At 40.5% G+C, this 24317-nt stretch overlaps 1 protein-coding gene across 4 annotated transcripts in view; it reads right to left on the reverse strand.

Moving 5' to 3' along the window:
* sgsm2 (small G protein signaling modulator 2) overlaps nt 1–24317 on the reverse strand; it is a 127306-nt gene that overhangs the window by 94711 nt on the left and 8278 nt on the right. For all 4 annotated transcript variants that reach the window (XM_060943908.1, XM_060943906.1, XM_060943907.1 and 1 more), the window contains exon 2: nt 18292–18367. In XM_060943908.1, coding sequence (XP_060799891.1) covers nt 18292–18367 — 76 coding nt within the window. The remainder of the gene's footprint in view (nt 1–18291; nt 18368–24317) is intronic.

A 24317-nucleotide genomic window follows, 5' to 3' on the forward strand; every position in this document is an offset into this window, starting at 1 on the left:
TTAATACTTTATTACACTTTTGTTACGTATAACTTGATGAAAAGTTTACGCATAAGCTTAATATACTTAGACTTTTCCTATACTTTTCAGTATAAGCCAAGTATACTTATGTATAACTGTATTAAGTATATCTCTGATAAGTAAATAAAGAGTAAACTGAAAGCATACTCTCTTGTTTTTAGTTTAAAAGAAGTATACTAGAAGCACACTTGAATAAAGTTTTTTTTTGTAAGGGACCTCACAGCACCAGGGTCCTCAATTTGCATGGTCTCCCACGCCCATGTGGGGCTTTTCCAGGTTTGGTTTCCTCTCATCACAAAAACAGGTAAGTCAATCTGCCACGCTAAATTGTCTCGAGGTGAAAACAAGTGCATAAATAGGCGCACCCGAGGAACCATGAGTGACGCAAGTACATGGTGATTGGTCCAGATGGACTGTAAGTGCATTTTGATTTGTTAAACACAAGCCAAAACAGCATTAGCAACCGCCATTTTTTTAAATCCATGTAAAGCATTAGCCATGCAAACAACAGCTCGTAAATAGAATAGAATGCCTTTATTGTCACTGCACAAATGTACAACGAAATTTAGTTCATCACAGGAGAGCAAAGCTGCTGCATACGTACGCGCCGCCACTCTTGGGCACTGCAGCCCAAAGCCGTCCTATGTTAACCTAACTGCATGTCTTTGGACTGTGGGGGAAACCGGAGGAAACCCACGCAGACACAGGGAGAACATACAAACTCCACACAGAAAGGCCCCCGTTGGCCGCTGGGCTCGAACCCAGAACCTTCTTGCTGTGAGGCGACAGTGCTAACCATTACACCACCGTGCCGCCCCCCCCCCCCCTTTTTTTTTGATGCCATTAAAATTGGGAGAAAAAAAAAAAAAAAGACAAATGGACCGATAGAGAAGTCCAGGCTTTACACTGCAAAAAATTATATCTTGTTTAGAGAAAATATCTTTAATATGGGTGAATTTATTGAATATTTCTTATTAGAAGATTACTAGAACTCAAATACAAGATTGTCAATAAGACAATTTAAAGCCTGAAATAAGTGTTTAAAAGTAAGCGAAATAGTCTTATATTTGAGTTCGAATAATCTTCTAATGAGAAATATTAGATAAATTCACTCATCTTAAAGATATTTTCTCTAAACAAGATATCATTTTTTGCAGCGTATTAAGTGTTAAGTGTATGTGACAGAGGAAATACAGCCCGATTTTGAGGTGTCTAAGCAAAATATAAAAATCTTCGATAGCATTTCTTGCTAATGTCACACTAGCAAGCCAGCTTGCTTCACTTCAGCGTTCCTACAGACACTGTGAACGCAAACAGCAAAAAAGCCCTTGAAGAGTATGGTAGGAACTGGGTAGTTCCTCTATGAAGTCCCTAGAAGTGTTTGGTCTGAAAAACGCCTATTGTGTGCGAGCATGGTGCGCTGCAATAGACTGGAACCCATTCTGGTTGTAGGTGTTCCCAAAACTGCCTCCAGCTCCTGGGTGGCTGAAAACCGTGTAAAACGTCTGGGACATTTCACCTACTTGAGATACATTTATCATGGGAAGCCATGGCTTAAAGCTAGACGGCCTTTCGATTTCATAAAATCGGTGAAATTTAGTTCCCTCTGAAATGTGGTCATTGTGACGTATGTTTATTTCTGTAATATCTCACAAAATATCAGGCCATTCTGTAGCTGGGAAGTTATTTAATTTGAGGGGATTGGAGCAAATAATGTGCATGGAATCGCTCGTGTCACGCAGTCAAGCAGACAGAGGAAGTCTGTGTGTGTGTGCGCATGCGCAGGTTTACCTTTGACCGTGCACTGACAGAATGATGGAACGGTCACTAAACGAACAGCTGATCACACCGAGGTGCTCGCTGAGCGCCGATATTTATTGGTTTGGTCCTGCGTTTCCTTTCCTTCATATATAACATAACGTCTTCTCGCTTTCCGTTACTGTAGTCAGTCTTTCACATTTCATTCGCACACTCACGTCCTCCATTTTTCTCTCCTGTTTCAAATTTGTATCCCACAATGCCTTGCGCGAACAGGGAAAGCCCACCACGTCATGCATGACGTAGTATCTTGAATTGGGTCATGGTGAAGCAGGAAAAAGTAGCAGAGATTCATTAAATTGTTATTTTTTTAACAAATAAAATTGGAAGTCTGTGATTTGAATTCAGTAGCTTTTGGTCCACTAAACAAAAATAACTGATTGTCGGGAAAATTCTTTATACACTGTGTGCACAATTATTAGGCAAGTGAGTACTCTGACCCTACCATTATTTCTATGCATGTTTTCCAACCGCAAGCTAGATACACTTGAATGCTAATTGGATTTAAGCATTCTCAGGTGGTATTTATTTGTGTAATGAGGGAGGGTGTGACCTAAAGTCATTAATACCCTATATTAAGGTGTGCATAATTATTAGGCAGCTTCTTTATCTCAGGCAAAATGGGCCAAAAAAGAGATTTAACAGACACTGAAAAGACAAAAATTGTAAAATGCCTATCAGAGGGATGCAGCACTCTTGAAATAGCTAAGCTATAGAAATGTGAGCACAGAACAATCAAACGTTTTGTTGCAAATAGTCAACAGGGTCGCAAAAAATGTGTGGAGAAGAAAAGACACAAATTAACCGCAAAAGACTTGAGAAGGATTAAACATGAAGCTACCAGGAACCCATTATCCTCCAGTGCCACAATATTCTAGAACTGCAACCAACCTGGAGTGTCCAGAAGGACAAGGTGTTCGGTGCTCAGAGACATGGCCAAGGTAAGGAAGGCTGAAACACGACCACCACTAAACAAGACTCACAAGTTGAAATGTCAAGATTGGGCCAAGAAATATCTGAAGACAGATTTTCCAAAGGTTTTATGGACGGATGAAATGAGAGTGACTCTGGATAGACCAGATGGATGGGCCCATAGCTGGATAACTAATGGACACAGGGCACTTTGACTCAGACACCAGCAAGGTGGTGGAGGGGTAATGGCATGGGCTGCTATTATTAAGGATGAGCTAGTTTGACCATTTCAGGTTGAAGATGGACTTAACATCAACTCCCAAACCTACTGCCATTTTCTAAAAGATACATTCTTCACGCAGTGGTATGGGAAGAAGTCTGCATCATTCAAGAAGGCCATGATTGTTATGCAGAACAATGCACCATCACATGCACCCAAGTACTCCACTGCTTGGCGAGCCCACAAAGGCCTTAAAGATGACAAAGTAATGACATGGCCCCCTTCCTCACCTGACTTAAACCCTATTGAGTACTTGTGGCCCCTTCTTAAGCATGAGATTTACAGCGAGGGAAGACAATACACCACTCTGAATAGCATTTGGGAGGCCATGGTTGCTCCTGCACAAAAAGTTGATCGTCAACAAATCAAAAAGCTAACAGACTGGATGGAAGGCTCATGGCAGTTATTGAGAAGAAGGGTGGCTATATTGGTCACTGAATATTTTTGAAATGCTAGAAGTGTTTATTTGTTAATTCTGAGTTGTTTATTTGTTACACTGAAAATTAAAATAAACAAGTGAGATGGGAAATTTTAAGCTTTTCATTTAGTTGCCTAATAATTGTGCACACTTGTATATTCCCCTGAGAAGGCCTAAACTCCCCTTTCCTTTGTTAATCATTCTGGTTTTAGGTTTATTAACAATTTGGATTGACTGAGAGCACTGTATTTGTTCAACGATAAAATTAATCATCAGGAATACAACTTGCCTAATAATTGTGCACACAGTGTATGACCTACACTTGAAAAATCTGAAAGGCCGTCTAGCTTTAATAGTTAGAAAAGCAGCTCTGGGACCAAACGGTTGCTGGTTTGAGTCCCTGAACCAGCAGAAATGGCTGAAGTGTTCTTGAGCAAGGCACCTAACCCCCCATGTAGCTTGTCATACACTACATGATGTTGCCCATCTTCACCATTCATTCTAAGAAGAATTCATTCTCAGCACTAATGGCCAACAGACCTTTTGCTTCTGAATCGCACCAAACTTCAGACACTCATTCTGCATCTTCTTCACTGGCTCACGTTTTCACTTCACTGCACCGACAGCTAATTTTAAAGCAGATACGCAGAACCTTTATTTTTAAATACATTTCTGAGTGGATAGCATCTCCATCCTTGACTCTTGTACGCTGCATAAATGGAAATAAAAAAAATATCTATTTTTGAGAGTTAAAATCGACCGCAAAGTTGGCATTGGAGCTGCCCCGCTGAGCCAGCCAGCCCTGAGAGCATGACGTCACTGCGGGAACCGGTTTTAAGGCCGAGGCCTTTTACAGCTATAGACCAAAGTCATATAAATAAACATTTATGGTGAAAGTAAGAAATCCCGTTACCGACTTGCTCAACTAAGACTGATTTGATTTCACTGATTGTGGGTTGCCTCTCAGTAAACAGGATGGGTGTTATAACTTATGCAACATACATGTACATGCATGCATTTTCACTGATAAAATGTAAAAGGCTCATTAAATAATCAGATGAACTGAGACAATCACATTCTGAAGCAAATTAAATAATCTTATACCGCTAACTTAAACACACAATACAAGTAACATGTATTAATCTAAATGCAGGAAAACAACATGTTTGTTTTTTTTATCCAAATGAGAGTCGGAGCTTACCCGTCTGTGTTCTTGCTTCTTGAAGGCCGATCTTGTGGCCGATTGTTTTTGAAACAATCTGACTTTCAGTTCTCCATTCATTCACCTCTTCCACGTAAAGACGAGATGGCAGCAATATCCAGTTTAGAAATCAGACGGCTGGTCCACTCATTCACTTTTCTTCATACTGAGTACTCCGCCATTACTGCTCTGTTCAGGCAATTACTAAAACCCGGGACGGAACGTCACCGGTTTTAGCAACAACCGCGGGGAGGTCACTGCCCGAGCGATATGTTCTGTCTCGAGTTTTAGCAACAACCCTCGGCTCACTCCGGGAGGACTGGTGCAACTGAACTTACTTTCTTTTAAAATAAATAAATAAATAAATAAATAAATACTTTCCTTTTCTTGTCGTTTTCTTTTCCTTCAATTGTTGATACTGCACCCTCTTTCAATACGGGCTTATAGCCAACGCTCCTCAACAGATCAGAGGTCTCGTACGAGTCTTCAGTAAAATGTGCAGAGCAGAGGAGCGACCACTTCGTAGCCGCCCAGTGTGCCCATGAACTTCTCGCAAAACGCGTCCAAATCTTTGCAGTTTGAACATTCTTGGGCCATGACTGCAACGTAAATCCACCTTCTGTCGTGTTGCTGCACCCTCCAGCAACACATCTACGTAGCATGGCGATAAATTAGCTCAAAATGGAGGCTCGGAGTTGCAGTCAGCTCTGTGTTTTAGTATAGCGCAAATGGCGATGAGACCGATAGACTTCCTGCTGTGACGTTACGGACGTCAAAGTCATTCACTCAGACCGCTACCTATATAAAATCACTTTAATTGTAAAAATTACTATATTTATTGTTAACGCTTAAAACTATTCCTGTGCCATTCTTGAGGTCTCAAGGCATTTATAAATGAAAGTGAGGCCACGGTTCTGCGTATATGCTTTAAACATCAAGAGGTCCTTCTCTACTGGTAATGAACGTACAAGGTCTCGATCAATTGCAAAGTCAATCTTCCTGCGATTTCAGCTCGTGCTCACACTTTACCACTTAATCCAATTAAATCACCTTTAAATTCCCACATAAAAGTAAATGAGTAGACATCTCTATGGGCTCTTGAATAAAGACAGAGCATGATAAAAATGGCTTCGTCTTCTTGCTCAGCTTTGTTCATACCGCTGCAGCTGTCACACAGACCCCCAGAGCGAATCCCCTGTAGCTAAAATCAGAGGGAACAGGGAGCCTGCGGATGTTTCTCATAGTCTCCAGTACTATATCCGACTCAGCTTTATTGACTCTGCGTGTTTGAGTCACGCTGCAGGAGAGACGACATGCCACAGTGTGATGTCTCAAAGAGCTCTTCTTCAATCCAGTCTATTCAAATATGGGATAGTTCAGAGATGGCCTGTCAGACGTGCCAAAACTAACAAAGGGATGCTCTGAGACACTACCCACTGCGATGGACTTCGTCAGTTCAGGATAACTCATCACAAAACTCCATGCTGGTCACAAAGCCACCAGAAATAATGAAATAACCTGAATCAAGAACACGAACAGAGAAAATAGATAGCCTGTGTTGGAGCGTGTGCACACGCACGTTTGCACGTAATAGCTTTTGACATAGCCAAACGTGTGCGGAGAAAGACACCGTGTTGTCATGGAGACGCAGTAAGCAGTGGAATACCTAAGCCTTTTCCAGGGTCTCGAGTGACTTCCTGAGCTTGCCATTCTAAGTTAGCGCCACAACTACATTCAATTTCAAATGTAATAATGCCTGCTAAAGTGGGGTTTGGTGCCAATAATTAGACATTTCATCACCCAATAGCTTCTCTCGCTAAGCCACAAGGCTTCATTTTAAGAGATGGAGAAACGTCAAATGAGGATTTGCTTTTCTCTGTTGTCCAACTGAGTCATAGATTTAGACTTGCTATTAAAGCTAGACGGCCTTTCGATTTCATAAAATCGGTGAAATTTAGTCCCGTCTGAAATTTGCTCATTGTGATACATGTTTATTTCTGTAATATTACACAAAATATCAGGCCATTCTGTGGCTGGGAAGTTATTTAATTTGAGGGGATTCCTGAGCAAATGTGCATGAAATCGCTCGCATCGCGCAGTCAAGCAGACAGAGGAAGTCCGTGTGTGTGCGCATGCGCAGGTTTACCTTGACACTGACAGTTCCATCATTCTGTCGCTAAACGAACAGCTGATCACACCGAGGTGCTCGCTGAGCGCCGATATTTATTAGTTTGGTCCTGCGTTTCCTTTCCTTCATATATAACAATGTCTTTTCTTCTCGCTTTCTTTCCGTTACTGTAGTCGGTCTTTCACGTTTCATTCGCACACTCACGTCCTCCATTTTTCTCTCCTGTTTCAAATTTGTATCCCATAATGCCTTGCGTGAACAGGGAAAGCCCACCATGTGATGCATGACGTAGTATTTTGAATTGGGTCATGGTGAAGCAGGAAAAAATTAGCGGAGAATTTAGGGCCACGTCGAGATAAATTTATTAATTGTTCTATTTTTTAAAAATTAATAAAATTGGAAGTCTGTGATTCGAATTCAGTAGCTTTCGGTCCACTAAACAAAAATAATTTAGTGTCAGGGAAAATTCTTTTTATGACCTAAACTTGAAAAATCTGAAAAGCGGTCTACCTTTAAATCGTCCATTGAAACGTTTTCGGGGGCGGCACGGTGGTGTAGTGGTTAGCGCTGTCGCCTCACAGCAAGAAGGTCCTGGGTTCGAGCCCCGTGGCCGGCGAGGGCCTTTCTGTGCGGAGTTTGCATGTTCTCCCCGTGTCCGCGTGGGTTTCCTCCGGGTGCTCCGGTTTCCCCCACAGTCCAAAGACATGCAGGTTAGGTTAACTGGTGACTCTAAATTGACCGTAGGTGTGAATGTGAGTGTGAATGGTTGTCTGTGTCTATGTGTCAGCCCTGCGATGCCCTGGCGACTTGTCCAGGGTGTACCCCGCCTTTCGCCCGTAGTCAGCTGGGATAGGCTCCAGCTTGCCTGCGACCCTGTAGAACAGGATAAAGCGGCTAGAGATAATGAGATGAGATGAGATGAGATGAAACATTTTCGTTGCCAGAATGTCTAGTTTTTTGCAATTAAAAATAGTTTTCTACCCAAAGAACCAAATAATAAGGCTGTGTAGTTTAACTGATGGAAATCAGTGCAAATATCAAGAGGAACTACTACAGAATTTTCCTACAATACAAGTAACTGGATCAAACATCTAAATGGCATTTAAATAGTATCTTTAATCGAGAGGATGAGGATGGCCAACCTGAGCGCACACTCTCCTCCTCCCCCCCCCCCCCCCCCGCGGGGGTTGGTTAAAAAACAATTCTAGGTCTTGAGACTGAAGTGCATGAAAAGAAAGCTCTGGGATTTTTTTTTTTTTAACCTGGACCCTATTTTCCTATCTCTTCAGATCAAGATATTTACTAGGGACAAAAACGATTGAAATCAGTTCAATACGGAGTTAGAACACTCATCTCATCTCATCTCTAGCCGCTTTATCCTGTTCTGTCGAAGTCAGCAAGCATCATGGCATCCACTAGCTGGTTGGTGACGGAATCAGGAGCAGTGTGAGTGAGCGCAATGAAATGTTATTTTCTCAGTAACAACCTATCTGCACTTTCCACTGCAATCTTTGTTGCCTTGTGAGAAATGTGCAATGGCAATACTAGGTAAACACAGTGACTCACAGCTCTATTCATTCAGTCATTCCTGCCTAATTACCACAGCGTTGCAGATGTTCAATGTGCAAGCTGGCAAACTCTTTTCAAACCCTGAGTGATTCTTACTGCACACATAGCACACAAGACCATAAAAGCGCTATTAGGTTCCTTGTCGATAGCACTGTTTGAATTAGTCTCTAAAGAGGCAACTAGATGATAAAACCCAGAATATCCTGCTTCTTCCATTTTCGCCAAGCCACAGGATGTCACACGATACGGTCTAATGTTGTTTACGGATTGTTTCAATATCTAAGAAAAGAGAAATCTCTAATGCTCAATTTGCACAGAGGATAAGAGATCAAGATGTTCTGTAACCACCACCGTGCACCAAAAAGTCTATAACCCCAAATGTTTCCGACAGAAGAAGAAGAAAAAAAAAAAAAACTGGACAAGTGATAAAAAGTCACTGAAATGTAAGTTATGCTGCCTAGTAAATGTTAATTAATCATTGTTTTCCACACCCAAACAAGTTAACGTCACCTGGGATCTTGCTAATTAGTTCCCCATTACTCATTAATACTCTCCAAATTAAAGGGCACACAGCACTGGAGTCCCTGTACAGCTCACACAGGCACTTTTAAAAGCCGTGTTAAATATTTAAATCTGCGTTGCACTCCCACCCATTTGTGTTGACCTTCGAACTTGCCCACGCTCTGCAGCTTGAAAGATTTTTCATTGATTTCTGGGAAACTGCATATATATGTTCTCGTAATAATCTGGTTGCGGGCAATGAAGCATACGTGCAAATGCAAAAGGTTACATAAAGGGAAAAAAAAAAAAAGGCATAAGGAGGTCATTTTTATGACCATGAAAATTCTGGAAAAGTTAAAGTGCTGAAAATTAAAGAAATAGACGACAGGCATGATAAGGCGGCTTCTGGGCTTTGTCTAAAGCCCACAGGTTTAGATAATCATTAAAGCGTAATGCTGGAAAAACGAGCCATTAAATTTTCACTCACATATACGTACAGTGGGACTCAAGTCTGAAACCATACTGATCTTTATTGGTTTAAAATTAGATTCAGAAATAATTTAAATTGTTTTCAAATTCAGAAAATTTCAATATATCTTGAATACTGTACTACTACTGTCGGGCTTTTAGGTTACTATTATTAGGCAAATCAGACACTCGCCGGCCGTGCTGTGAAAATTGTGCATGCAGACGCTCATCCAAGTTTCCGAATCTGTCATTGCTTAAGTCTTGAATATTTTCTATCATGAATATTATCATTAAAAAGCTTATAATCTCTGCTTTCCAAAGAAATGTATCTGGTTAAGATCTGTTCAGTACTTTGGGAGTAACAGCAGGTTGAAGTCGGTACAAGAGTTCACTCTCTGCTCGCGGGACATCAAGAAACTGCCGGTGCTTTTCTTTTTGAGTCACGGGAAAGCAGTCAGGCTCTCTCTCTTTTTCTCTCTCTTCTGATCGGTTTCTGACTGGATTACTCATGAATATCAATCAGATAACTTTTATAGGGATGTTCTCTCGCTCTCACCGTTTCTGATGAAGGATTCAGTAAAATTTTCCGTCTGCTAGTTTTGATGTTATGTTTCACGGGAGATTTTGAAGTGAGTTTTCATAGCTTTACCTACTTATTTTTTCAAATCAAACTGATTCATGTAAGTAAATAACTATTTTAGAATATAAATGTAGTTGTTTTGATGAGAAACACTGATCTTCGTGGTTGGAATGAGATTTTAAAAATTGGAAGTCAGAAACGTGAGTGTCAATTTCAATTCAGTTAATGTGAATTGTTTATTGGATGTGGATCACAGTTTTTTCGAGGTTTGCCTTGAAAAGCTGTGAATATTAATTGAAATAATCATTTATATTCTTTCATATAAACACTAGTAGGCCCTACTTTTGAGAAATACAAAGGCCTGCAGAGCACAAAGAGGGGATTAGAAATAATCGTATTAATTTTTTTATTGATTTTACTGATTTAACATTTTACCTAATTAGCATAATTAATATTAAATACTAATTTGCATACTTCGTTTTTAGTAATTGTTCAAACTTTACATTCAGTATACAACCATCTATGTTCCTGCCAATTTGCATGTAAATATCTTGAAAAATAGAAAAGTTATGAAGAAAAAACATTTGATCTCATTGGTTAATGAGGCCCATTTTGGACCATGTGATCCTCAGACAGAATATTACGGCAGTTTTCTAAAAATTAAGCCGTTTTTTCAATCTTTGATTTGTAATAGCTCAAGAACGGATAAACATATTTTAATTCTGTAAAAAGTATGTTGTTCTGCATTCAATTCTGAACACACAGAGCAATTTGGACTGAATTTGAATTTTCACCCGATATGCCTATTATTAACTAACAGGTTACTGTTACAAATTTAAGCAAATTTGTAATATTAATTCATTTGTACAAAAAGGTCAGATTTTTATTGAGGGTTTTTTTTTTCATTCAAGTGCATCTTCTCCCCCAGCTCTGTGCCTCAGTCCACCCCTCAACTCAAAGGGCTGAGAAGGGGTCAGGTGTGGGGTTTGATGATGAGTCTCGATCAGCATATGCATATATATATATATATATATATATATATATATATATATATATATATATATATATATATATATATATATATATACACATATATATATATATATATATATACATATATATATGCATATATATATATATATATATATATATATATATATATATATATATATATGCATATATATATATATATGCATATATATATATATATGCATATATATATATATATATGCATATATATATATATATATGCATATATATATATATGCATATATATATATGCATATATATATATATGCATATATATATATATATATATATATATATATATATATATATATATATATATATATATATGCGCATATATATATATATATATATATATATATATATATATATGCGCATATATATATATATATATATATATATATATATATATATATATATATATATATATATATATATGCATATAATATATATATATATATATATATATATATATATATATATATATATATATATATATATATATATATATGCATATATATATGCATATGCATATATATATGCATATATATATGCATATATATATATATAAAAAAAGTGTGAGTATAGTTTCACGGCCTCCCACTCAAGAGCAGGGGCTGGGTGAGGTGATCCGCCCACCTCCTATTAGGTGTTAACATTTTTTTCAATAAAAATTTGACGACGTAGAGAAGTACCAAATGTACGACTCCATGTCATCATCAGCCCTGTAAGGTTCAGGATGATCTGAATCAGTACAAGGCATTTTGAGCCATTTTCAACCCATAAAATGCAGATTCTTTGACAAAAAATTGCAACGTTGTCAATATTAATACCAGTATTGATGTGTCATGTCCAGCCATGTCCAGTCATCTCATTTAGTTTAGTTCAAAAACATTTAAAGTGTGCCGTACCTCTTTAAAGCAGGTGTTCTGACAAAACTCAGAGGGATTTGACCAGCGTTGTAGTCGAGTCACTAAACCTCGAGTCAGAGTCCAGTCTCGAGTCCCCAGTGTTCAAGTCCGAGTCATTAAAAAAAATTTTGAGTCGAGTCCACTATTAATCCGAGTCAAGTCCGAGAACAAGACTCCAACCGCACCATTTGACGGTGTCTGTTTCACCGCCATTAACATTACTTTGTTCCTGAACATGACGTATGAACAGGTGAATGTGCTTCTCTTTGTCAGGGAGTGCGAAGTATTCTGTCAGAGATGGTTGCGAGACGGATGTAAGTGCAGAAGGTGTGTTTATTAATACAAGTGAAGATGGTAAACAATCCAGAACGGCAGACAAAATCGCAAAACAGTGAAACTGGCAACAGGTCGAGCGAGACACAAACAGGCTATCGTAGACTCAGCAGAATCAAAGACGAGAAACGGGAAATCAGGGATCAGGAAACCAGACAAGGAAATAAGGCTCGGTAATGTGTCAGCAACGCAACTCAATACTTCGCAAATTAAGTGTGTTTTCACAGTTTTTATATCGGCGCGCTGATTGTGCCTTAATCCTGTGCAGGTGCGAGTCGTTTACGGTGCACACGAGAGTCTATCTGGTGTTACACTCTTGCATGAAATTAGTACAAAAATTAATGTAGATATAAATATCTCATGCCAAATTATTATGGCATGTTACAAAAAAATAAAGAAAAAAAAAATCAGAGTCCTCGTCTCCAATTTAAGATTCCGAATGCAGTTAACGCACGAGTCTGAGTTATCAGTGCTCAGGTCAAGTCACGAGTCGGACTCGAGTACTACAAGCCTGGATTTGACATGACCTGGATTATCAGGCATTTCACAAATTTACGGAATCCATGAAAGCTTGAGTGCACACTGTTGTTAAAACAATAGGAGAGGGCTATCCCGGCTGCAAAGAAATTTTTACATGAATTTCAAAATTTCCACATGAATTTCAAAATTTCCAAGATTCTACTTTTCACTCGAATTAATACTGAAAATATAATCTGTAATAAAAAGCACTGTAATAGAAAAAGCAAACAACACAAAACCAGCCTTTTCATGAGTGGTCTCTGACTGGAAATGTGAGGGGCTCGAACAAGCAGCCCCTGTGACGGTATCAGGAGCGCGGCTAGAACCAGGATTCTCTTAGGTCAGGGCTTTTCAAAGTGTGGGGCGCGCCCCCCCTGGGGGGCGCCAGAGTTCTTCAGGGGGGGCGCAACGTGAGAGACAAAATGGATCGATTTTTAGTACCTAAAGCTACAGTGAGTGAGGAGACAAAGTCTGGGCCAAGCAAAAAAACAGAGCCTCCAGGATGTTGCGATTTGCAACTTCAGCGCAAATTCAACCAATCCCCGCGAATTCAGGGCGGTGTTGCAATTATATCCAATCACCGCAACGTTCCCGCAAATTTGACCAATCATTGGCGTCGTCTTGAGGTGACGTCGACAAACTACCTTCCGCCTTACTTCCATGTGTTCAAGAGAAGCAGCATGCACGCAGTGTTGCCAGATTGGGAAGTTTCAAGTGCATTTTGGCGGGTTTTGAACATATTTTGGACTGGAAAACGTCAGCAGTATCTGGCAACACTGAAAGTGTGTTATGTTTACAGTGAAGGACTGTGTGCACTTTATTTTTTTTTTTTACTTAATACAAGAAATTAATGGATGCCAACATTTTGCCAAAATGGTATTTTATTTTCCATTGTTTAGGCAGCTTCAGCATCATACTGTGAGATTCTGTTCAAATTGCTTTTTTCTTCTATGAAACCTGAGCCATTTATTTTATTAGTTTATAATTATTGTTTAATTTAGTCTTCAGGAGAGACTGCCTGCACACAGTACTAGTATTAATAGTTTTTTTCTTCTATGAAAGCTGAGGCATTTATATTATATTTTAAGGTAACTTCATGTTGTGCTGTGAGGTTCTCTGCACTTTAACTTTAGAACCAACAGGTGCATTTGGATAAGTAAAGCCTATTTTTCTGCATTTTTGTAGTCCTGCTAATCTTTTATATTGGTAAAGTTGTTTATAGGACCATTTCTCAGTGTCTGTTTTTTTAATCAATAGTTTTTCAGTAATAACTTAATATTTAACATATCACTCAATTTTAATCACAAAAAGAGAAAATCGCAACAATTTCTCGCAACTTTCACTTCCTCCCGCAATGTAATCGCAACAAAAACCTAAAAAACACCGCAACTTTCATCGCAATTTTTTTTGGAAACCCCCTGCAACATCAGACATTTTAGCCCGCAACAATCACAAAAAAGGCCTGCGGAATCCTGGGGGACTGGAAAAAGAAGGAAGTATGACCACGATTATTTAAAGTTTGGATTTTCATGGACTGGATCTGAAGATGCTCCACTGCCACAGTGTGTTGTCTGCCAAGAGGTGCTAGCTAACGATGCTATGAGATGTTTAAAATGTGTAAAACAAGAGGTTTTAAAAAGCACAGATGTTTAAAATGTGAAAAAGAAAAAAATAATGTGTACAACAACCATTTTTTTAAAATACGAATGGAACATTAAGTATAGCAACAACAAAAATTGTAAGGGGGGGGGGCGCGGTTGTTTATTTGCTCTCCGAGGGGGGGCTGACTCTCCCACACTTTGAAAACCCCTGTCTTAGGTAGATAATGGGTCAGTGTCCTAGAGGTAGCAGTAGAGTGTGTACTCTCGAGAGGGGAGCAAGTTCCAGGGACACAATGCCACAACATCACCACGGCACTCTGATGAAGGTGGGAAACAGGTGACATGCTTTCTACCTCTTCCCACAGATGCCATCTGGACACTGTGATTCTGTTTCTTGAGCTGCCAAACTCAAAACGGTGGGGGGAACAAAACCCACCACCAATGTTTTCTACCCATCTACCAGAAATGGTACTTCTCAGTCAAGTTCTGATTCAACTTCTATACGAACTCCCTCTTCCGTTCTGACTGGCAACATTATGTGCTGTTCCTTCAAGTTTGTTTTTCATCAGATTTCCTCCAAAAGATCACAGCATTTCCAAATATACTCTCTGTTTGGGAAGTGTGGCTGTGTGGGTTGGGTCATCTGCGTGATTCCTCTGTGGAGGAGGCAGACCGTGCGGGGGAATCCTTGTTGTGTGGCTCTGATGTATCCTAAGAGAGAGCTGCTGTCTGTTTCAGCCATACCGACTGTAGCTGGCAGCACTCCCAGAAACCCCCTCCCACTGCCACAACCACCACCGTCTGAGAGCAAGCTCCTCACCCAGCACATCCTCACCGTCACGACTCGCTTGTGCGGCCAAAAAACAAGCGACATCAAGCGCACAGCTTTCGACTGCGTATATGGCTCCATCTTCTGCTTCAGATGGACACGATGTACAATACTGTGCAAAAGTCTTAGTTTGCATGTTTTGAATATAATTTTTCTTCTTAGATACCTATTTTAATGCTACGGTGTTAATGGTGTTGGTAGAAAAGATGACAAAATGACATTAAAACGAGTAAGAAAGGAGAGATATTCAAGTCTTCCTCATGTAACTCAATGAATTTTTTTTTTTTTTAAATATATTTTTTGGGCTTTTTTCACCTTTATTGGATAGGACAGTGTAGAGACAGGACAGGAAATGAGCGGGAGAGAGAGACGGGGAGGGATCGGGAAATGACCTCGGGTCGGAATCGAACCCGGGTCCCCGGATTTATGGTATGGCGCCTTAGCCACCTGAGCCACGACGCCCCCAACTCAATGAATTTCTATTCACTCAAGTATATTGTCATTGCTCGCTGAAATGATATTTCTGTCATCAAAAGCTGGATAATAGTAAATTCTTCACACTATACTTTACTCAATAACTTTTGTGATAGAAAACTATTTTTAAAAAATCCAGTTTGAAGAAATACAAGTGCCAAAATGTGTTGCTAGATAACAGAAGGGCTGCACTTCATAGCCAGAGCACGCTAGCCTCAGACGCTCTCTACTCCTGAGTTAATGAAGAGGAAGTCGAGCACTAGTGGAAAAGAAACGTACTGATGAAAGAATGATTAAAAGAGTTTGTTGATTTCTGCTGTGAAGACTGATTTCTGCCATGGCAGACTGAAACACGGACTGGAGCACGCTTCGCTATTACCGTAGACATGCTAACAGGAAAAGATTTTTGGAGAGGATTTAGCATACAGAGTATAAAATGTGTCAACAACCAGAGTAGAAAAAAAAAAAAAAACCTGGAAAATAATCCACTTCAAGTCAGTGCTAATGGTGCTGATGTGCAGTTCAACACTACATGCCTTTGCTATGTTTCAGTTAACGAGCTAGCTTTGGAGCTAGACTGCTTTGTCAGGCTATTAGCGCGTCTAGCCGAGTGTCAGTGGTAGACGAGCAAAAGATTGCGTGTTAGAGGTTTAACATTTTGGGGATTTGTGCTAATACTACGAGACAGTTTGACAGTATGAAACAGTGAAAAAAGGAACCTTTTTTAAGCAAGAAACAGTTTTTAGTCAGATCTCAAAGTTGGCAATTTGAGGTGAATCATGTTGGTGACTGGACAGCTGAGAAATAACAATGAATACGTTTTTCAAAAATGGAGGGCATGGGTGGCATGAAAGGCTTAATATTTCAGCAAGTAATGAAGATAAATGTAGTGTATTTGAGTAAAGCAGAGATATTCTTATGGAAAAGTGTAGTAAAGTAGTATTTCTGTCCCATGACTGTACACCAGTGATGACCGAAGGGAACCGTCAGGGCCTTCTAGGTCTTCAGAGAAGCCCAAACATATCAGCATTTCAAACATACTTAATTTTCTTTCAGACTTTCATTATAATTATTCTCTTCTAATTCGGCCTCATTTTCTATCAAATTTGCTTCAGAAATGAAAGGGTTAATGTCCTGAAAACATTAAAATCGAGTTATCCGATGAGATTTTTTGTTTGTTTGTTGTCTCTCGGCTCAGTAGAGTTTAGAGCTGACTCACTCACTGGTTAGGACGTCATTGCCGGGACAGAAGGCCATGGCAGTGTATGTTTATGTAGGAAGTGACAGCTGAATTAACAAATCAGATTTTTGATTTATAGTGAGAGAGACCAAAAATTTAATCGCCCTTGACCTTTCGAAGGCCAACGCGAGCTTAACCGCGAGTCGGCTCCGTCAGCGCAGCAGTGAAGTCACCTTCCAGCCGGTGTAGCGTTCATCAGTAGTGTTAGCGAATGCTAATAAAGCGGTCAAGGCAGTGCTATTGAGAGCAAGTAGCACAAGCTAATGACCGAGAAACTAAGATTTCTGTCCCAATACTCTTCTTTGACACAGCTCACCACGGTACTTTTCACTCAGATTTAAGTATTCATTTCCCTGTGTAATTTAACAGAGTTACTTTTAAAATCAACATTGACAACTATACACAACGGAGCGGGCAGCATGGTGGTGTAGTGGTTAGCGCTGTCGCCTCACAGCAAGAAGGTCCTGGGTTCGAGCCCCGTGGCCGGCGAGGGCCTTTCTGTGCGGAGTTTGCATGTTCTCCCCGTGTCCGCGTGGGTTTCCTCCGGGTGCTCCGGTTTCCCCCACAGTCCAAAGACATGCAGGTTAGGTTAACTGGTGACTCTAAATTGACCGTAGGTGTGAATGTGAGTGTGAATGGTTGTCTGTGTCTATGTGTCAGCCCTGCGATGCCCTGGCGACTTGTCCAGGGTGTACCCCGCCTTTCGCCCGTAGTCAGCTGGGATAGGCTCCAGCTTGCCTGCGACCCTGTAGAACAGGATAAAGCGGCTACAGATAATGAGATGAGATGACAACAGAGCGACCTGGCACTGTGCTGCTAATCTCTTGCAAAATCCTTTCCTCTGTTGCTTTTTTGGTGTCTGGATAAGTTTTGGCTGAGATCGAATAGTAACGGTTCACCACTGAGTGATGATGAGGATACTAACAATTACTACTACTGATAATAATAATAATAATAATAATAATGACAGATTGTCGTCTTCTACTTTAGAGAGTAGTAGAGTTCATTCTATTCATACTGTGGCAGTCATGATATTTCTGAACTTCTATCTTGGCACATTTTGTTCAGACTCGCTTACCAGTTGATCAGTGCCACATTTAGTGATGACTGATATATTGTAGTACTGCTTTCATCCACCTGCCTCTACGTCATTAAAAGGACAGAGGTGAGTCATACATTTTTGTTCCCAGTCATCAACAGTGGATGCTTCTGGCACTTTTCCAAAGCTTCCGAACCACCAAGCCACTTCGAGTCAGCTGCCTTCTCTCAGGAGATTGCAGTCCCTAATGACTCCTTTCAAAATCTTGTTCATAAACCTGTGTACAGCTACTCCAGATGACATCAAAAGACATCTTTCACAATGAGTCACGTCAGGATCAACTTCCAGGGGTCTTTTCAGCTGTGTTAATATCTATCTGAGAAGGACATGAAGGAGATATCTATGATCTCGTTGCATACTCACTGCACAGAGCGATGACATGGCTGCTGTCTTCATGGACAAATTTCTTGGTGACTGCCTCCTCCATAATCTGCTTCACCTGCAAAGAACATGAAAAGACACATCATCATCATGGCAAAAGTGGAGGTGATATCCAGCTCAAATGTCCACCACACATCTGTGCCAAAAAAGGGATTAAGAGCTGCTAATTAGTCCCGATAGTGTAACCGCATGTGGTTATAATTAGACAGTGTTTAATTGATAAAGTTCCCCTGGGAATTTAGGAAGCTGTGACAAATGTAGATGGATCTTTCTGGTCTTTTCTACTGTCAGGAGAGTGCCAGGCACACTAATTAATCACAGTTTCTTCCTGGAAGTTTTAAGCTTTTAGAAGAGAACCAAAAGCAAGAGTAATTACAGCATTGTGATAGGGTGGGATGTGGGCGTCTGCCTGGACCGTGCAAGTGAGCGTGACTGGAGTGGGAGCTGTGGCTGGGGGCGACGAACAAGAAATACAGTACAACTCCATCTCGATTCTAGCTGTAACCAGTTTAGCTGTTACATCAGACAAATACTGCCTAATTTTGGAATAGCTTGTGGTGGAACTGTGGCCAGGCAATGGGAGAAGATTTTTATGAAACTGCATTATCTTTACTGTACTTTCCCCCTTTTTTTTTTTTTTTGACACTTTCAGACTTTGAGCGCGTACAACTCCTATAGAATTGTTTTCTTTTTCACGGTTTTATTTTACTGAATGTCTACATTTCACAATCACCTGATTGTGGCCTTTTGCACCACCCTCAAATTATAGAATCAGCTTTACCCCCTTGGAACATTACAGGGTCAACTGATTTACATGATTGGGTGATATGGCTTTGGGCAGTTTGATTCACTCTGAACATCTGGCCAGCATTGCATGCAAGACAAGCTTACTGCCAAAATATACAGTTCACCCACTGTTTCTGCTAGAAAAAAAAAAAAAAGAAGCGGCCTTTAGAGAGATCAGTTTAATTTCAGATTCTTGGTTAAGGAGAAGCCGTAAGGGACTTGGGCACAAGGGGGACATGCCAGGCTCATTGGGAATCATGGTAACTACAGGCACCTCACCCCTTGAAGAAATGGTGTAATAAGTTTATGAACCCTCTGAGTGATGCTATCCATGGTGCTGTGATGTAGATAGGGACTTGCTCCTGTCTAGCATTTTGGGAATTGAGCAGTGTACCAGATCTGGTCAACAAGGGTGGCACGGTGGTGTAGTACTGTCGCCTCACAGCAAGAAGGCTCTGGGTTCGAGCCCAGCAACCGACGGGGGCCTTTCTGTGTGGAGTTTGCATGTTCTTCCCATGTCTGCGTGGGTTTTCTCTGGGTGCTCCGGTTTCCCCTACAGTCCAAAGACATGCGGTTAGATTAACATGGGGCGGCCTTGGCTGAAGCAAGGCACCTAAGCTCCCAACTGCTCCTTGGGTGCCGTAGTATAGCTGCCCACTGCTCTGGGTATGCGTGTGTGTGTTCACTGCTTCAGATGTGTTAAATGCAGAGGAGGAATTTCACTGTGCTTAAGTGTACATGTGATAAATAATAAAGTTGTTCTTCAAGGTGCATGTCATTCCCAGAACAGCTACTGACTACAAGGGCTGTGTACTAGGGCTCTTGCCTTTAAGAGTGTTTCCTGGATTGATAGACTGCTGTCTTCAGTCCGCCCTTTATTCTGAGGATCCAAACTCACAGGTACATATGCTCAGGCCAGGCTTATAGTACTTGAGTCCCTAATTTTAAGGACTCGTGACTCAACTTGGACTTGAGCACTGATGATTTGGACTCGTGCATTAACTGCATTCGGACTCGTAAATTGGAGACGAAGACTCTGATTTTTTTCTTTTTGTAACATGCCATAATAATTTGGCATAAGATATTTATATCTACATTAATTTTTGTACTAATTTCGTACAAGAGTGTCACACCTGCACACCTTGGCGTGTGCATCAGATAGACTCTCGTGTGCGCGCCGTAAATGACTCACACCTGCACAGGATTAAGGTGCAAATCAGCATGCCGATATAAAAACTGTGAAAACACACTTACTTTGCGAAGTATTGAGTTACATTGCTGATGCATTACTGAGCCTTATTTCCTTGTTTGGTTTCCTGATCCCCGATTTCCCGTTTCTCATCTTTGATTCTGCCGAGTCTACGATAGCCTGTTTGTGTCTCACTCAACCTGTTGCCCATTTCACTGTTTTGCGATTTTGCCTGCCGTTCTGGATTGTTTAGCGTCTTCACTTGTATTAATAAACACACCTTCTGCACTTACATCCGTCTCCCAACCATCTCTGACAGAATACTTCACACTCCCTGATAAAGAGAAGCACATTCACCTGTTCATACGGCATGTTCAGGAACAAACTAATGTTAATGGTGCTGAAACAGAAACCGTCAAATGGTGCGGTTGGAGTCTTGTTCTTGGACTTAACATTTTTTTAAATGACTCGGACTTGAACACTGGGGACTCGAGACTGGACTTGAGGTTTAGTGACTTGACTACAACACTGGCTCAGGTTGGAGATGCCAAATCTCTCCATTCTTTTGGTGAAGCAGATCTGCTCAGAGAAGATGCCAAGGTATTCCTACCACTAGCAAAAAATAGGAGTGGAAACTAAAGCCTTTGTGGCCATCTCCGGGTTAAGAATAGGAATCTCTGGACAAGTTGATGAATTCTGAATAACGTGGGTAGAATCAGTAGTAGATGCAGAAAGGTGCACTGTGGACAGTGAGGTCATACTCCTAAACTCCTCTTTCTAAACATGAGGACACATCTCTGTCTGTGATGGTTGGAATCTAGCCATAGGCTGCTAATCCACTCCTGAGAGCATCTTTGTTCCAGCAAGCCCAAGGGAATTACTGCTGCAGCTGCGGTCAACAATCCTAGCACCCTCAACAAGACCCAGTACAATGCATAGTGGCCTGGCTGAATATAATGGGCAAATACAATGTCTGCCACACATTAGGATGACTGGATGGCTAGCATTCTCAAGGAGTCTTGCTTCATGCCAATAATGAAGTGTTGTCTGTTAGTATTCCACCTAATATAGTGAACAGTGCACAGTATAGCAAAGGAAACCTACTCCACCATGCTAGTTTTCATCAGCCATAGGCTCACCAGTTACATTAGGTAGACTGCAAGAGACTGGGAAATCTGGGGACATAGCACCAGGAAAGAACCCAAGCCAGCAGTAAAAATAAGAGGAGAATGGAGGGAACTCCAATTTCAGTCCCAGTACGCGTTTCAAGCCTATGGTGAAGGGGAGCCACTCAACCAGCAGCACTTATTCACAGGCAGTTGTTGTGAACAATCAGAGAAGGTAGTTCTGAGGGAGAAGCCCAACCCAGGAAGGAAAGACAAGAGAGCTAACCAGTGAACAATGCAATGAGTGACAGCTAATAAAGCATCAAGAGAAGACCAACTCTAGGCACAAGATATTATGGGAGCCTGTCACCAACTTTGGAGGACAAAAGCTCCAACTGTGGTAATAAGCTGTTAAGCAGATATCTTCATAAAAGGTACATGATCTGGCACATGAACAAGGCAAGAAAATGGGAGAATGGCTGGATGGCAGTCATTTGTCATTCTGTGACTTTGTTTCAGGTCTAGATATGTCCGGTATCAATCTGGGATTGAACCCAGAACCTTCTTGCTGTGAGGCGACAGTGCTAACCACTACACCATGTTGCCGTCAAAACATTAGTTCTTTTAATCAAATACAACCCCAAATAAGAAAAATCAGAATTTTGGTCGGGATGTTGAAATTAAAACTGAAAACAATGATTTGTAAATAAAAATGTTTGACCTGAATTGCATTCAAAACAATACAACAGCACATTATTTGATGTTTTACCTCATGAGTTTTATTGGGGGGGGGTGTCCCCCAAGATAAACACATTTCAATTTTGATTCTTGCAAAACGTTTCAAAAAAGTTGGGAAAATAAAGCGTTTACCACTTTGCCATGTTATCATTCCTTCTCACAACACTTAAAAGATGTTTAAGGACTGAAGACACCAAGTGGTGAAGCGTTTCAGGTGTTTTGTCCCATTCTTCCTGCAAACAGGTCTTAAGAGGTGCGATAGTACGGAGTCGTCATTGTTATTTTTCCAGTTCAAAATTCGCTACACAGTCTATATTGGGGGCAGAGGGGACAGGCACCCTCTTCTTCCACAGCCATGCCTTTGTAATGTGTGCAGAATGTGGTTTTGCATTGTCTTGTTGAAATATCCCTGGAAAAGATGTTGTTTTGAAGGCAGCATATGTTGCGCCAAGATCTCATTGTACTTTTATGCATTAATGCTGCCGTCACAGAAGCGCAAGTTACCTTTGCCAAGGGCACTGACAACCCCAAACCATGGCAGACCCTGGCTTTTGGACTTGTTCGTGATAACAGTCTGGATGGTCCTTTTCATCTTTGATCCAGAGCACATGGCATCCATTTCTTCCAAAAAAGACCTGGAATATTGATTCTTCTGACCACAATATACGTTTCCACTGTGTGATGGTCCATCCCAGATTCCTCCCAGCTCAGAGAAGTTGACGCTGCTTCTGGACACAGTCAGCATTAGGCTTCCTTTTTGAACAGTAAAGTTTTAACTGGTATTTGTGGATGTAACTCCATATTGTAATACTTGACAAAAGGTTTGCCAAAGTAATCCCGAGCCCATGTGGTTATATCAGCTATAGATGAATGACGGTTCTTGATGCAGTGCCATCTGAGGGATCAGAGATCATGGGTGTTCAGCTTAGGCTTGAGCCCTTGCCCTTTACACACCAAAATTCCTCCAGATTCCTTGAATTGTTTAAATGATATTATGCACCAGAGAGGGTGAAATATTCAAATCCCTTCGTATCCTTCTTTGAGGAGCGTTGCTTTTTAAACATTTCAATAGTTTTCTCATGTATTTGTTGACAAACTGGAGATCCTCAGCCTATCTTTGCTCCTCAAAGACAAGGCCTTTCCTGGATACTGATTTTGTATCAAATCATGATTACAGGTCACCTGTTGACATTATTTAATTGTTTTACCTCATTACTAGCCCTTAATTTGCCCCCATCCTAACTTTTTTTGGAACGTGCTGTAGACCTGAAACACAGGAACGGATGTATATTAACAAATAAAATGAAGTTGACCAGATAAAAACATGAAATATCTTGGGTTCGCACAGTCTGCAAAGAAATATAAGTCAATTTCAAAATCACTGCTTTCTTTTTTGTTTGCATTTTCCATACTGTTCCAACAGTTTCTGATTTGGGGTTATATTTTAAACATGTATTTAGCACTTGAGCGGCTGACACACATCCAATTATATTATACATTTCTGGCTGCATGGTTCAGCAGGTTTAGCTAAGGGTCAAAGAATACAGAAAACCTAAGTATTGTCCTTTGAAGAGATTGGGCTGAACAATATGGCATTAAGTCACATTCTCCAGCTTGGCTGACAGCAGGAACAATGGCTTTAATGAAGTCATTTTTCATGGATTATTACAGCTGGAGGATAAAGGGGGCCTGTCAGCTGATGCGTGCATGTTTTATGGACAAATCTTAGCATCCCAGATGTTTCACTTGTCTACTGGGTGACTGCAACCATGGTAGAGCGTAAAGCCCTGGTCCCTGTCGGAGTTTAAAAGGCAATAATAAACTTATGACAAGCAGAAAATGACTGTCACATAAAAAATAGGATTTGGGGGATTAAGAGTACAAAATATAATGGAAATTCCAATTAAAAAAAAAAAAAAATCTTCCATCTTATATCTGGCAGTGATTTAGTCGCCATTTTAAAAATATATTTATGCTGCAAAAGGTGTTTTGCATTCATTAAGTGTATTGTCTAGTAAATAGTACAGCATTAAATGTTAATAGTCCGAGGATTACCATAGAATTCAGTTTTACACAGTACATATGGTAGTGTAAATGAAATGCATGATGAATCCGCATGCATTGTGCATAAAATCCAGATGTAAATCAAGAGAAGAAATTAAAAATTGCGTAATATGAATGATCTTTTA

The sequence above is a fragment of the Neoarius graeffei genome, chromosome 17 (assembly GCF_027579695.1).
Source record: "Neoarius graeffei isolate fNeoGra1 chromosome 17, fNeoGra1.pri, whole genome shotgun sequence".
NCBI lineage: Eukaryota > Metazoa > Chordata > Actinopteri > Siluriformes > Ariidae > Neoarius > Neoarius graeffei.